This window comes from Neoarius graeffei, chromosome 26 (genome assembly GCF_027579695.1).
Source record: "Neoarius graeffei isolate fNeoGra1 chromosome 26, fNeoGra1.pri, whole genome shotgun sequence".
Classification (NCBI taxonomy): Eukaryota; Metazoa; Chordata; class Actinopteri; order Siluriformes; family Ariidae; genus Neoarius; species Neoarius graeffei.
In genome coordinates this window covers 28,446,693-28,460,741 of record NC_083594.1, presented here as the reverse complement: position 1 = coordinate 28,460,741, position 14,049 = coordinate 28,446,693, and the positions used below count along the sequence as shown (strand labels likewise).

The window sequence follows — 14,049 nt, the reverse complement described above, 5'->3', positions numbered from 1 at the left end:
TTTCTTTTATTATTTTTAGTTTTATAAATCCTATGCACTTTTTGTCATTAGTGTGTCCACTTGTTAAGTATGGAAACAGTAATATTTGTTTTAATGGCAACTCCCTCCAAAGTCGTTTCAATAAATTCAGTTATGAACTGAGTTGCTCTGAGTTATGCATCAATTGGAGACACTATCCAGATCGTACACAGCCACTGGTAATTATGCTCTTTTTTTTTTTTTTACATTTTCACTGAAGTATGTTGAATATATCGCAATGCATCGCAATAATTCAAGAATCCTGATGCATCGTGATAGTATCGCATCGTGGCATGTGAATTGTGATTCGAACTGAATCGTGACTTCTTTGCCAATACCCACCCCTAATATTTAGTGCATATACATACACACATGCGCGCACACACACGCATATACAGTGGTGCTTGAAAGTTTGTGAACCCTTTGGAATTTTCTATATTTCTGCATAAATGACCTAAAACATCATCAGATTTTCACACAAATCCTAAAAGTAGTTAAAGAGAACCCAGTTAAACAAATGAGACAAAAATATTATACTTGGTCATTTATTTATTGAGGAATATGATACAACATTACTGTTAGGATTGCGCTGCGTGCTGTTCAGATGCGTTACCAGGAGATCTCCGAGGACAAGAAGAGAGCGAACCACATGAGTTAAATCAATCTGGTTTATTCTCAGTCGTGCCCCAACGCGCAGCTGCGTCGGGGCTTTATATATACACTCTTCATAGGGAGTATCAGCAGTGGAAAATTATGGAATGTGCTTTGCACACTCAATCAAGGTCACAAGAGTTATACACAGTTCAACAAGATGTTTCACACAAAAACATAGACAAAATCAGGATATGAAACAGGAACAGAACATATGAAAAGTACAAAATGTACAGAGCAGCGCGTATTATAGCTGGCCTAAAGTTAACCCTAAACTGCTACACTACACGACAGTCACCCTTGGGCCGCGCATTTACAAGAGTAGGTTTAGGAGTATTCAGGATTATATTCTTACAATCCCCTCTTTAATACTCTGACGCAAGCCCAGAGTATTATTCACACCCCAGTCTTGGCCGACACAGGGACATAACCTGTGTGCGAGATCATCATATTATATATACGATCCATGCAACAACGGAAAAGAAACGGGCCACAGGCTGAGCCATGTCATATTAACCTCAGAGTAGTTAGACGGGGCTATTCGGACCGGAAAAGGAGCGCTGCTGTCATGGGGTAACAAAGAACACACATAAAAAGGTTTACTCATATTCATTGATGTTTTTACAGTGAAGTTTATATATTTCCAAAACTCGTTATCCCTTGGGTCCCGGTGTATTGCTTGTGCGGGTAACCCTGCCCCAAGCGTTGAGATCAGCACGATGATGAAGAAAGTCATACTGGTCACTGACTTTGTTCTCTAATGCTCACAGGGTGCAGACGGCGAAAAATGTCACAGGCTCCCGTGCTTTTCAGACTCTTCAGCCCAGAACTTTGCAAGACTTACCAACCATCCCCTCTTTGTAGATCAGCCGAAACTGGATTGCTCCAGATGCTGGAAGGGGATCCCTGAAAAGGCCGTCAGCTATTGTCACAGCAACTTTCTGAAACACAAAAGTCTGTTAAGCATCAACAATATAGATTTCTATTACATTGGAGCCTTCTTTATTCTGCTGGCATGGATCCACTGTGGAAAAAGGTCCGTTAGCACAGCCGTGCGAGTTACAGCGAGTACATCGGTGGGCCCACTGTAGGGTGACTCCTCCATGGGAGCGTTTAGTTTAGCGAATCTCTTTACTAAAACTCTGTCCCCTACCTCAAAGGGGTGAGTGTGTGCCTCTGGAATGGGAGGCTTTTTGGAATTTACTCTCGCCCAATACTCATCCAGCACCCGCATGAGACCCACCGCGTACTCGCTGAGATGTACTTCAAGATCACCCGTTCCTATAACCTGCATGCCTCTACGCCAAGGGACAGGAAAGGGGCATCCCATGACGAGCTCGTACGGAGATAAATTGTCGAGAGCGACCTGAGCAGTCATGCGCATATCAGCGAGGACCAACGGTAAAACTTGGACCCAATTTTTCGTGCCTGCGTCTTGCATAGCCTTACGCAACTTACCCTTAATTGTTCTATTCGCGCGCTCCACAATGCCAGAGGACTGTGGATGGTATGGGATATGAAAACGCCAATTGATCTTGAGGTCTTTACATAGCTCCTGCGTTACCTTAGAGGTGAACGGCGTTCCCTTATCAGAGTCAATTCCTACCGGAAGACCGTAACGTGGGATAATTTCCTGTGTAAGTTTGTTCACTGCTGTTCGGGCGTTCTCTTTGCTACACGGGAAAGCCTCAATCCACCGTGAAAATTTGTCAATCATGACCAAAAGGTATTTGAACGGGCCCTGCTTTGGCATGTGAGTGAAGTCGATCTGCCATTCTTGGAAAGGCGTGTCGGGTATGGGAAGGTGCTGATGTACCACGCCTGGTTTAGATAGATTATTCTGGGCGCACGTTAAACACTTGTCCAGAATGTTGTGTGCGTCTGTGTGCAAATTATTGATGCAGAATGTTCTGTTCATATCCTCCACTACCCCTCTTCGGCCGCGATGAGTGGGACCATGGAACTCGCGGACGAGAAAGGGAGTACAGTGACGAGGTAAACAAAGACGGCCCTGTGCGTCAAGCAAAACGCCACTCTTCTCTGTCGCGCCCTGGGCGTCCCAGAACTGCGTATCTGCCACAGAGGCCGAGGCCTGGATAGAAATGAGATCTATGTCAGGTAAGACAGCGCTAACCATGCGATCAGTAGAAACTAAAGCGCAATTAAAGCCTGGAGGCAGGACACCGGATGCGGCTGCAGCTTTAGCGACTCGATCAGCGAATGAATTGCCCTTTACTTCAAATGAGTCCCCTCTTGTGTGCGCGCGTGTCTTAACAATGGCCAACGTGCACGGAAGGAGACAGGCGGTGATTAAATCAGTAACAAGTGAAGAATGAGAAATGGGCTTACCGTCGGCTGTCGTAAACCCCCGAGACGCCCAAATGCGGCCGAAGTCGTGCGCCACGCCGAAAGCGTAGCGTGAGTCGGTGTAAATAGTAACGTCTGTGTCTTGAGCCAAAATACACGCGCGAGTCAAAGCATAGAGCTCCGCAGCCTGAGCAGAAGAAAAAGACAAAGAATGAGCTTCAACAATTTCATCAGGGAGGCGACAAACAGAGTAACCACACAGGAACACACCATCCGCAGGGCGGGAACAGGAACCATCTACAAAAAGAGAATCGCCTGTGGAAAGAGGGGTGGAGTGTAAATCTGGGCGGATGCTAGTTTCAAAAACGATATTAGAAAGACAGTCATGTGAGTCAAACGCAACATCGTCATCCTGTGAGTTAAGAAGACGCTGAAGAGCGTGGGCGACAGAATCAAACGACGAGGAGGGCTTAACAGTGAGATGCTCTGTGGCCAAAAGAATAAACTCATAGCCAGAGCGACGCTGAGCAGACAAATGCTGAGTGCTAAGATTCCGCAGAATGTACACGACGTCATGTGAAGTGTGTAAAATGAGCGGATGCGACAAAACAAGTTTTTCAGCGTCCGTGACCATGAGAGCACACGCAGCAACAGCCCTAAGACAGCCAGGAAGCCCTTGTGCCACAGCGTCAAGAGTTTTAGACAGAAACGCGCAAGGTCGCATGCCCCCCCCCGTGCTCCTGAGCCAGCACACCAGAGGCGGTCCCCTTCTGATTGCACACATACAGGTGAAACGGCAAACGATAGTTCGGCAGCCCGAGAGCAGGGGCGGAGCACAAAGCTTGCTTCAGAGCCTTGAAGGCCGTTAGCATGTCCTCAGTCCAGACCAGGGGCTGAGTCAAAAGATCTGAGTGACTTATAGCTGAACGCAAACACTTGTCATAGATTGAACAGTCAGGGATCCATTGACGACAGTAATTGATGAGGCCCAGAAATGCCATGAGAGCGTGCTTGGTTGCAGGTACCTGAGTGTCCATAATGACTTGAACGCGTTCCGGGCTAAGCCTCCTGGAACCCTGGGAGAGGTCATGTCCCAAGTAGCGAACAGTTGTGAGGCAAAACTGCAACTTTGTGCGGGAGACCTTGAAACCCTTCTGCGCCAGGAGTGTGAGGAGAGACAATGTGGCGGCAGCACAAGCGTCTTGATCCTCCGCCGTTACCAGGAGATCATCCGCGTACTGGAGCACCGTGGAGCCCCGGGGAAGACAGAGATCAGCCAGCGCGTCCCGCAATACGGCAGTGAAGACCGCCGGTGAGTCAATGAAACCCTGTGGCAACCGCGTCCACGTGTATTGTCTTCCCCTGTGTGTGAAAGCAAACAGGGGCTGAGTCTCATGGCCCACAGGAACACTGAAAAAGGCAGAGCACAAATCAATCACAGAGAAATAAGCATGGTCACACGGAATAGAAGACATAAGAGAAGGAACGTCAGGGACCACTGGAGCCACGGGAACGATGAGTTCATTTATTTTACGTAGATCTTGAGTGAGGCGCCATGTGCCATCCGGTTTTGGGACCAGGTTCACTGGGGTGTTATACGGGCTGACACAAGGAACCACGACACCTTGCTGCAAAAGAGATTGTAGAATATTGTCAATACCATCGAGCTTACTAGGAGACAGAGGGTATTGTTTAACATAAACAGGTGTAGAGTGTTTAATAACAGCTTCATACGGAGAGCAGCTCACAGAGCCCACATCGTCCTTATGATCCGCCCACAGGGTGTTAGGAAGAGCAGAGAGAACAGGGGAAAGAGCTTGGGACGTACAAGCAGCGTTCAGAATGTTATGTGGCAGCACAGAACTGGATAGAGCAAAAACATCAGGCGGAGCACCGTCCGGGGTATCAACAATCATGTGTGAGCCACTAAAGGAGATCGAGAGTCCGAGAAGACTCATGAGGTCGCGACCTAAAAGATTAAAAGGGCACTCTGGCATAAAAATGAAAGAGTGTGAAAAACGCAATGAAGGGTCCAGAGTGCAGATGACAGGTAAGGGTGGTGTACAACTAGAGTCAAAAGGAACCCCTTCTATCCCCACAGAGCTAACAAACCGTGTAGATAAAGGACCCTCATAATCCCTCCCTACTGAGGACATAGTGGCCCCAGTATCAAGTATAAACGGATACTCCCTTCCTGCCAAACACAGAGGCACAAAAGGGAGCTCCGCGTTACGAGGAGAGCTAAAAGAGAGATTTAACATGGCAACGGCTGTGGATTCCGTACCCTGGGGGCAGCCCTATAGCGGGGCGTGATAGCGCTGGTCCTGTCCGTTATTCTGCCGATAGCCCTTAGGTCCGGGATTCTGGCCTTGCAACACATCCCCTAATTCTCCCGTCCTACTCTGCTCATCCCTCCGCCGCGCATGGCATTCCCTCATCCAGTGGCCCTCCTTTCCACAATAGTGGCACCTGCCTGTTTTCTTCCGGTTCCCACCCGACCATGTGCGAGGCCCGGTGCGTGTTTTGTCATTATTATGACGATACAACCCGGGGCCCTGTGGGGCCACAGATAAACATGCTTTATTAGTCTTACAATCTAACAACCCATCACTTTCCATTGTCCTCAACCGTTCACCCGCTTGGCGAAGGACCAAATGAGTCCTATCGCTCAAGTGATGTTTCAAAACGTTCTGAACCTCAGGGCGGCAGTTAGATAAAAAGGTGGACAGGAACATTGGATTGGGTTGAGTCATGTCCAATTCTAACCCACCCAGGTGCTGCCAAACTTCACCAAAACGTTTCCAAAAGGCCGACGTCACTTCTGACTTTTCCTGTTTACAGTTAGTAACCTGCGACAGATCACGGTTCGCTTGTTTCATAGCCAGTAAATACCTAGTTAACTGCTCACGCAGGAGCTGCAAAGCATTCGGTGTGTCCCTCCAAAAAAATGTCGACACGGTGCGCTGACGCGGACGGCCACCTTCCTGAGCCGGAGCTATTTCTTCCTTTATATTCATAGCGACGTCATTTCTAGGTTGCAACACATCGACTATTTCGAGCAAACGCTCCTCATCATATAATCTGTGTCAACTGATGAGGTGTTCAAGTGTGCGAGCTGATCTGAACAGAGCTGCCAGACATACACATACAGAGGGCTTCCAAACCCATACTGCACACCGCACATTTCACTTACTTCAATAGTTAGTCCATCTGGAGTGGATGTGAGATTTACTTCTAATTTGCACATTAAATCATGTGCTAACAAATTTACTGGACATGTATATGAGATGAGGAATGAGTGGGACGTAACTATTCCTCCCTCGCTTTTACATGGGAGGTTGACTGAGAAAGTTTTGGTTTTGGAATAGCCTTTAAAACAGGTCTCGGGGTGTAAACACCCTTTGATTTATCCCATACCTTCTTCATGTCAAACCATTTATCATACCCTGCGCGCATATAAGGGCGGTCCCAATCCGGATCGCCTAAGCTTTCATAAATCATACGGTGCGCTGAAGCAAGGAAGCCTGGATTAAACGTCCCATCACGGGGATACGATGGAATCTGAGGATTTGCCTCCGTCCACCCAGCCAAATTGTCCAGCCACGGCGTAACGTAATAGCCTAAACCACACTTATTCATCCATTCCGCCGGGGTGTCTGTGACCTCAGGTTTAGGATACGAGCCCCCCATCGTACAGTAAAGCAAACGGATCTGAACAGAAACAAACAGCAGATATTTATCTAAATTTCTATAGCGCGCTCTTCCTGGACTCGAACCAGGGAAAACAAAGCCCTCCTTAGGGCACTACACAAATTTCTATAGCGCGCTCTTCCTGGACTCGAACCAGGGAAAACAAAGCCCTCCTTAGGGCACTACGGAACTACTTCCAACCAGGTAGTCAATCAAACATGTCTTACCTGATTGAGAGTATCACGTCGGGGTCACCAAATTGTTAGGATTGCGCTGCGTGCTGTTCAGATGCGTTACCAGGAGATCTCCGAGGACAAGAAGAGAGCGAACCACATGAGTTAAATCAATCTGGTTTATTCTCAGTCGTGCCCCAACGCGCAGCTGCGTCGGGGCTTTATATATACACTCTTCATAGGGAGTATCAGCAGTGGAAAATTATGGAATGTGCTTTGCACACTCAATCAAGGTCACAAGAGTTATGCACAGTTCAACAAGATGTTTCACACAAAAACATAGACAAAATCAGGATATGAAACAGGAACAGAACATATGAAAAGTACAAAATGTACAGAGCAGCGCGTATTATAGCTGGCCTAAAGTTAACCCTAAACTGCTACACTACACGACAGTCACCCTTGGGCCGCGCATTTACAAGAGTAGGTTTAGGAGTATTCAGGATTATATTCTTACAATTACCTAGCTGTGAGTGGCAAAAGTATGTGAACATTTGCTTTCAGTATCTGGTGTGACCCCCTTGTGCAGCAATAACTGTAACTAAATGTTTCCAGTAACTGTTGATCAGTCCTGCACACTGGCTTGGAGGAATTTTAGCGCATTCCTCCATAGAGAACAGCTTCAACTCTGGGATATTGGTGGGTTTCCTCACATGAACTGCTCGCTTCAGGTCCTTTCACAACATTTTGATTGGATTAAGGTCAGGACTTTGACTTGGCTATTCCAAAACATTAACTTTATTCTTCTTTAACCATTCTTTGGTAGAGCGACTTGTGTGCTTAGGGTCGCTGTCTTGCTGCATGACCCACCTTCTCTTGAGATTCAGTTCATGGACAAATGTCCTGACATTTTCCTTTAGAATTTGCTGGTATAATTCAGAATTCATTGTTCCATCAATGATGGCAAGCCATCCTGGCCCAGATGCAGCAAAACAGGCCCAAACCATGATACTACTACCACTACCATGTTTCACAGATGGGATAAGGTTCTTATGCTGGAATGCAGTGCTTCCCTTTCTCCAAACATAACGCTTCTCATTTAAACCAAAAAGTGCTATTTTGGTCTCATCCATCCACAAAACATTTTTCCAATGGGCTTCTGGCTTGTCCACATGATCTTTAGCGAACTGCAGGTGATCAGCAATGTTCTTTTTGGAGAGCAGTGGCTTTCTCCTTGCAACCCTACCATGCACACCATTGTTGTTCAGTATTCTCCTGATGGTGGACTCATGAACATTAACATTAGCCAATGTGAGAGAGGCCTTCAGTTTCTTAGAAGTTACCCTGGGGTCCTTTGTGACCTCGCTAACTACAACCCCGATTCCAAAAAAGGTGGGACAAAGTACAAATTGTAAATAAAAACGGAATGTAATAATTTACAAATCTCAAAAACTGATATTGTATTCACAATAGAACATAGACAACATATCAAATGTCGAAAGTGAGACATTTTGAAATTTCATGCCAAATATTGGCTCATTTGAAATTTCATGACAGCAACACATCTCAAAAAAGTTGGGACAGGGGCAATAGAGGATGTGCAGTCACGTGACCCGCATGTGTGTACTCCGCCATATTGGACGGCAATCAGGATTGTTTACCTTGCGCGAGCGTAATGGATCCAGGGAGTAATCCCCAAGAAAATTCTGAAAATACCCAATCTACATCGCGCGATTACTTGTCTAAGTTTGTTCAGCATCTTGAAGGTGACGCGAGGCAGCGTTACGTGGAAAAGTGTTCCAGGTTGGGGACTGCAGATCCGTACAACTTGCCGCAATCCTTGTTCAGGGAAATTCGGAGCTGCGGTGCCGGGGATTTGCCCGATCTGGCCTACCACGACATTTACAATTTTCTTGTTAATCGTGAATCGTGTTACACTGGCAAAGCCCTCAAAGCTTACAAGAGCCTGGAAGCTTATAAATATTTTGTTGCGGGATGGGCATCCCAACTATACCTCTGGAAGGTTCCGAAGAAGGAAGTCTACTTGATAACCTCATGGGTAAGTGGCATTAAGACGTTTATCATAAAGAGACTATGCAGGACGTTTTATTGTAGGAATGTTCGAAATCTAAACTCTAAAGTATGAGAAGAAAACAGTAAATCAGAAAGCTGCGCACATTTGCGCAGCTTCCGCGAAAACGTGCGCAGCTTTCTGATTTACTGTTTTCTTCTCATACTTCCTGTTTCATGGACTGTAACAGCATTTGCTTATTTAGTAATTTTAATACAGAATTTACTCTGATGAAATTATTCAGACACTCCAACGCCCCCCCAAAAAAAAATCAGATCTGCACGATTCAGCCGTGAAGAAGGTGGCATCCGCCGTTTGCATCCCTGTTTAAACTCATAGGTTAACCAACTTTAACCAGCTAATGAGGCTCGGTGGTCGGTCAAGATTTTTTTTAGTTTTCACCATCCCTACTATGGATTGGCCTTTCAAAGGCATATATGAGCCAAAAAGATAAAACATTGTCATAGACTAGGCCAGGGTAGGAGGGCTAGGCATAGCCATTTTAAACGTTAGAGATCAAGCGGACTGACGGCCACAAACACTGTACTGTCTAGTTTCTAAGTATGCAGTTATCATTCAATCCGAAAATCAACTTAACAGATGTACTAAGAGTATTGAATTAGAAGATTACACCTACCTGATATGAAGTGTTCACTACAAATTCAGCTGGTAGAACTGGGGTTCCAGTTTTCTCTTTGCACAGCGGACACCCATTTTGCGCATCTCTCCTCGTCTGCGAGGAATCTATAAAATGACAGGCCCTCCTTTTGGTACAACCAATAGAACAAGATATAACCATTCTCGAAAGATCTACTCCCACACACTTGATAATTAGAACGGGTTCGTCTAAGTTCTATGCGCGGCCTTGCCGTCCAAGATGGCAGTTAAACAAATATCATGTGACCTCGTGACATCACGTGCAAGCTCTCTATAAGAGGCTGGAAAAGTTAAAGGTACAAAAAAGAAACAGCTGGAGGACCAAACTGCAACTCATTAGGTCAATTGGCAATAGGTCATTAACATGACTGGGTATAAAAAGAGCATCTTGGAGTGGCAGCGGCTCTCAGAAGTAAAGATGGGAAGAGGATCACCAATCCCCCTAATTCTGCACTGACAAATAGTGGAGCAATATCAGAAAGGAGTTTGACAGTGTAAAATTGCAAAGAGTTTGAACATATCATCATCTACAGTGCATAATATCATCAAAAGATTCAGAGAACCTGGAAGAATCTCTGTGTGTAAGGGTCAAGGCCGGAAAACCATACTGGGTGCCTGTGATCTTCGGGCCCTTAGACGGCACTGCATCACATACAGGCATGCTTCTGTATTGGAAATCACAAAATGGGCTCAGGAATATTTCCAGAGAACATTATCTGTGAACACAATTCACCATGCCATCCGCTGTTGCCAGCTAAAACTCTATAGTTCAAAGAAGAAGCCGTATCTAAATATGATCCAGAAGCGCAGACGTCTTCTCTGGGCCAAGGCTCATTTAAAATGGACTATGGCAAAGTGGAAAACTGTTCTGTGGTCAGACGAATCAAAATTTGAAGTTCTTTATGGAAATCAGGGACGCCGTGTCATTCGGACTAAAGAGGAGAAGGACGACCTTCTCCTCCTTCTCTTGTTATCAGCGCTCGGTTCAGAAGCCTGCATCTCTGATGGCATGGGGTTGCATTAGTGCATGTGGCATGGGCAGCTTACACATCTGGAAAGACACCATCAATGCTGAAAGGTATATCCAGGTTCTAGAGCAACATATGTTCCCATCCAGACGACGTCTCTTTCAGGGAAGACCTTGCATTTTCCAACATGACAATGCCAAACCACATACTGCATCAATTACAGCATCATGGCTGCGTAGAAGAAGGGTCCGGGTACTGAACTGGCCAGCCTGCAGTCCAGATCTTTCACCCATAGAAAACATTTGGCACATCATAAAACGGAAGATGTGACAAAAAAGACCTAAGACAGTTGATCAACTAGAATCCTACATTAGACAAGAATGGGTTAACATTCCTATCCCTAAACTTGAGCAACTTGTCTCCTCAGTCCCCAGACGTTTACAGACTGTTGTAAAGAGAAAAGGGGATGTCTCACAGTGGTAAACATGGCCTTGTCCCAACTTTTTTGAGATGTGTTGTTGTCATGAAATTTAAAATCACCTATTTTTTCTCTTTAAATTATACATTTTCTCAGTTTAAACATTTGATATGTCATCTATGTTCTATTCTGAATAAAATATGGAATTTTGAAACTTCCACATCATTGCATTCCGTTTTTATTTACAATTTGTACTTTGTCCCAACTTTTTTGGAATCGGGGTTGTATTATTGGACCTTGCTCTTGGAGTGATCTTTGTGGGTCGACCACTCCAGGGGAGGGTAACAATGGTCTTGAATGTCCTCCACTTGTACACAATCTGTCTGACTGTGGATTGGTGGAGTCCAAATTCTTTAGAGATGGTTTTGTAACCTTTTCCAGCCTGATAAGCATCAACAACGCTTTTTCTGAGGTCCTCAGAAATCTCTTTTGTTTGTGCCATGATACACTTCCTCAAACATGTGTTGTGAAGATCAGACTTTGATAGATCCCTGTTCTTTAAATAAAACAGGGTGCCCACTCACACCTGATTGTCATCCCGTTGATTGAAAACACCTGACTCTAATTTCACCTTCAAATTAACTGCTAATCCTAGAGGTTCACATACTTTTGCCACTCACAAATATGTACTATTGGATCATTTTCCTCAATAAATAAAAGGCCAAGTATAATATTTTTGTCTGCTTTGTTTAACTGGGTTCTCTTTATCTACTTTTAGGACTTGTGTGAAAATCTGATGTTGTTTTGGGTCATATTTATGCAGAAATATAGAAAATTCTACAGGGTTCACAAACTTTCAAGCACCACTGTACATACACACGCGTCTTTTTTATGCGAGTGTTAACATTAATTACTAATCTTTATTTTTTCTACAAATAATTTTCCAGTATCCTCTTCATTTTTTTCACACAGACACATATATACACCCACACACACACACGCATGCACCCACCCACACACACGTACATACATGCACACACGCATATACATACACAAACACACGCACGCACACATATACACACGCACGCATATACATTACACACACACACACACACACACGCATATACATTACACACACATATACATTACACACACACACACACACGCATATACATTACACACACACACATGCATATACATTACACACACACACACAGGAACACTTTTTTCCGCAAGTGTTAGCATTAATTACTAATCTTTATTTTTTCTACAAATAATTTTCCAGTATCCTCTTCATTTTTTCACACACACGCGCACACACACACATTATATAGAGGATGTGCAGTCACGTGACCCGCATGTGTGTACTCCGCCATATTGGACGGCAATCAGGGTTGTTTACCTTGCGCGAGCGTAATGGATCCAGGGAGTAATCCCCAAGAAAATTCGGAAAATACCCCATCTACATCGCGCGATAACTTGTCTAAGTTTGTTCAGCATCTTGAAGGTGACGTGAGGCAGCGTTACGTGGAAAAGTGTTCCAGGTTGGGGATTGCAGATCCGTACAACTTGCCGCAATCCTTGTTCAGGGAAATTCGGAGCTGCGGTGCCGGGGATTTGCCCGATCTGGCCTACCACGACATTTACAATTTTCTTGTTAATCGTGAATCGTGTTACACTGGCAAAGCCCTCAAAGCTTACAAGAGCCTGGAAGCTTATAAATATTTTGTTGCGGGATGGGTATCCCAACTATACCTCTGGAAGGTTCCAAAGAAGAATGTCTACTTGATAGCCTCACGGGTAAGTGGCATTAAGACGTTTATCATAAAGAGACTATGCAAGACGTTTTATTGTAAGAATGTTCGAAATCTAAACTCAGTTCCAGATAATGACAGGGTTGTAAATATGTATGTTTTTGTCTGAAAAAAAATTTCACAAATCACCGCTATCTTTATCTGTGCAGAATTATTATTCAATATCAGATATAAATGTATTAGAAGATTACACCTACCTGATATGAAGTGTTCACTACAAATTCGGCTGGTAGAACTGGGGTACCAGTTTTCTCTTCGCACAGCGGACACCCATTTTGCGCGTCTCTCCTCGTCTGCGGGGAATCTATAAAATGACAGGCCCTCCTTTTGGCCCTGTCTATTGGTACAACCAAATGCTGAACAAGATATAACCATTCTCGAAAGATCTACTCCCACACACTTGATAATTAGAACGGGTTTGTCTAAGTTCTATGCGCGGCCATGCCGTCCAAGATGGCAGATAAACAAATATCACGTGACCTCGTGACGTCACGTGCAAGCTCTCTATACACACACACACACACACATATACCCACACACACACACGCGCATATATATACACAAACACACGTATGCACATGCACACACGCACATACAGACACACATGCATATACATTACACACACACGTTTCTTTTTTCGCAAGTGTTATCGTTAATTACTAATCTTTATTTTTTCTACAAATAATTTTCCAGTATCCTCTTCATTTTTTTTAAACACACACGTGTAATATATATATACACACACACACACACACACACACACACACACACACACACACACACACAGTGGAGCAAAAAAGTATTTAGTCAGTCACCAATTGTGCAAGTTCTCCCACTTAAAAAGATGAGAGAGGCCTGTAATTTTCATCATAGGTATACCTCAACTATGAGAGACAAAATGAGGAAAAAAATTCCAGAAAATCACATTGTCTGATTTTTAAAGAATTTATTTGCAAATTATGGTGGAAAATAAGTATTTGGTCAATAACAAAAGTTCATCTCAGTAATTTGTTATATACCCTTTGTTGGCAATGACAGAGGTCAAACGTTTTCTGTAAGTCTTCACAAGGTTTTCACACACTGTTGCTGGTATTTTGGCCCATTCCTCCATGCAGATCTCCTCTAGAGCAGTGATGTTTTGGGGCTGTCGCTGGGCAACACGGACTTTCAACTCCCTCCAAAGATTTTCTATGGGGTTGAGATCTGGAGACTGGCTAGGCCACTCCAGGACCTTGAAATGCTTCTTACGAAGCCACTCCTTTGTTGCCTGGGCGGTGTGTTT

The 14,049-nt window shown here is 44.6% G+C and overlaps 1 protein-coding gene across 22 annotated transcripts in view; it reads right to left on the bottom strand.

The window, feature by feature from the left end:
* The window catches only part of LOC132874382 (bromodomain and PHD finger-containing protein 3-like), a 112,402-nt gene that overhangs the window by 39,644 nt on the left and 58,709 nt on the right, over positions 1 to 14,049 (bottom strand). For 2 of the 22 annotated variants that reach the window (XM_060910519.1, XM_060910522.1), the window contains exons 2-4: positions 9,548 to 9,654; positions 4,002 to 6,971; positions 1,632 to 3,163 (exon numbers count right to left, since the gene is read on the bottom strand). The exons of 5 other annotated variants lie outside the window; for them this stretch is intronic. In XM_060910519.1, coding sequence (XP_060766502.1) covers positions 1,655 to 3,163; positions 4,002 to 5,237 — 2,745 coding nt within the window. In that variant the 5' untranslated portion in view covers positions 5,238 to 6,971; positions 9,548 to 9,654 and the 3' untranslated portion in view covers positions 1,632 to 1,654. 15 more of the 22 variants (XM_060910528.1, XM_060910529.1, XR_009651655.1 and 12 more) reach the window with 14 other exon arrangements.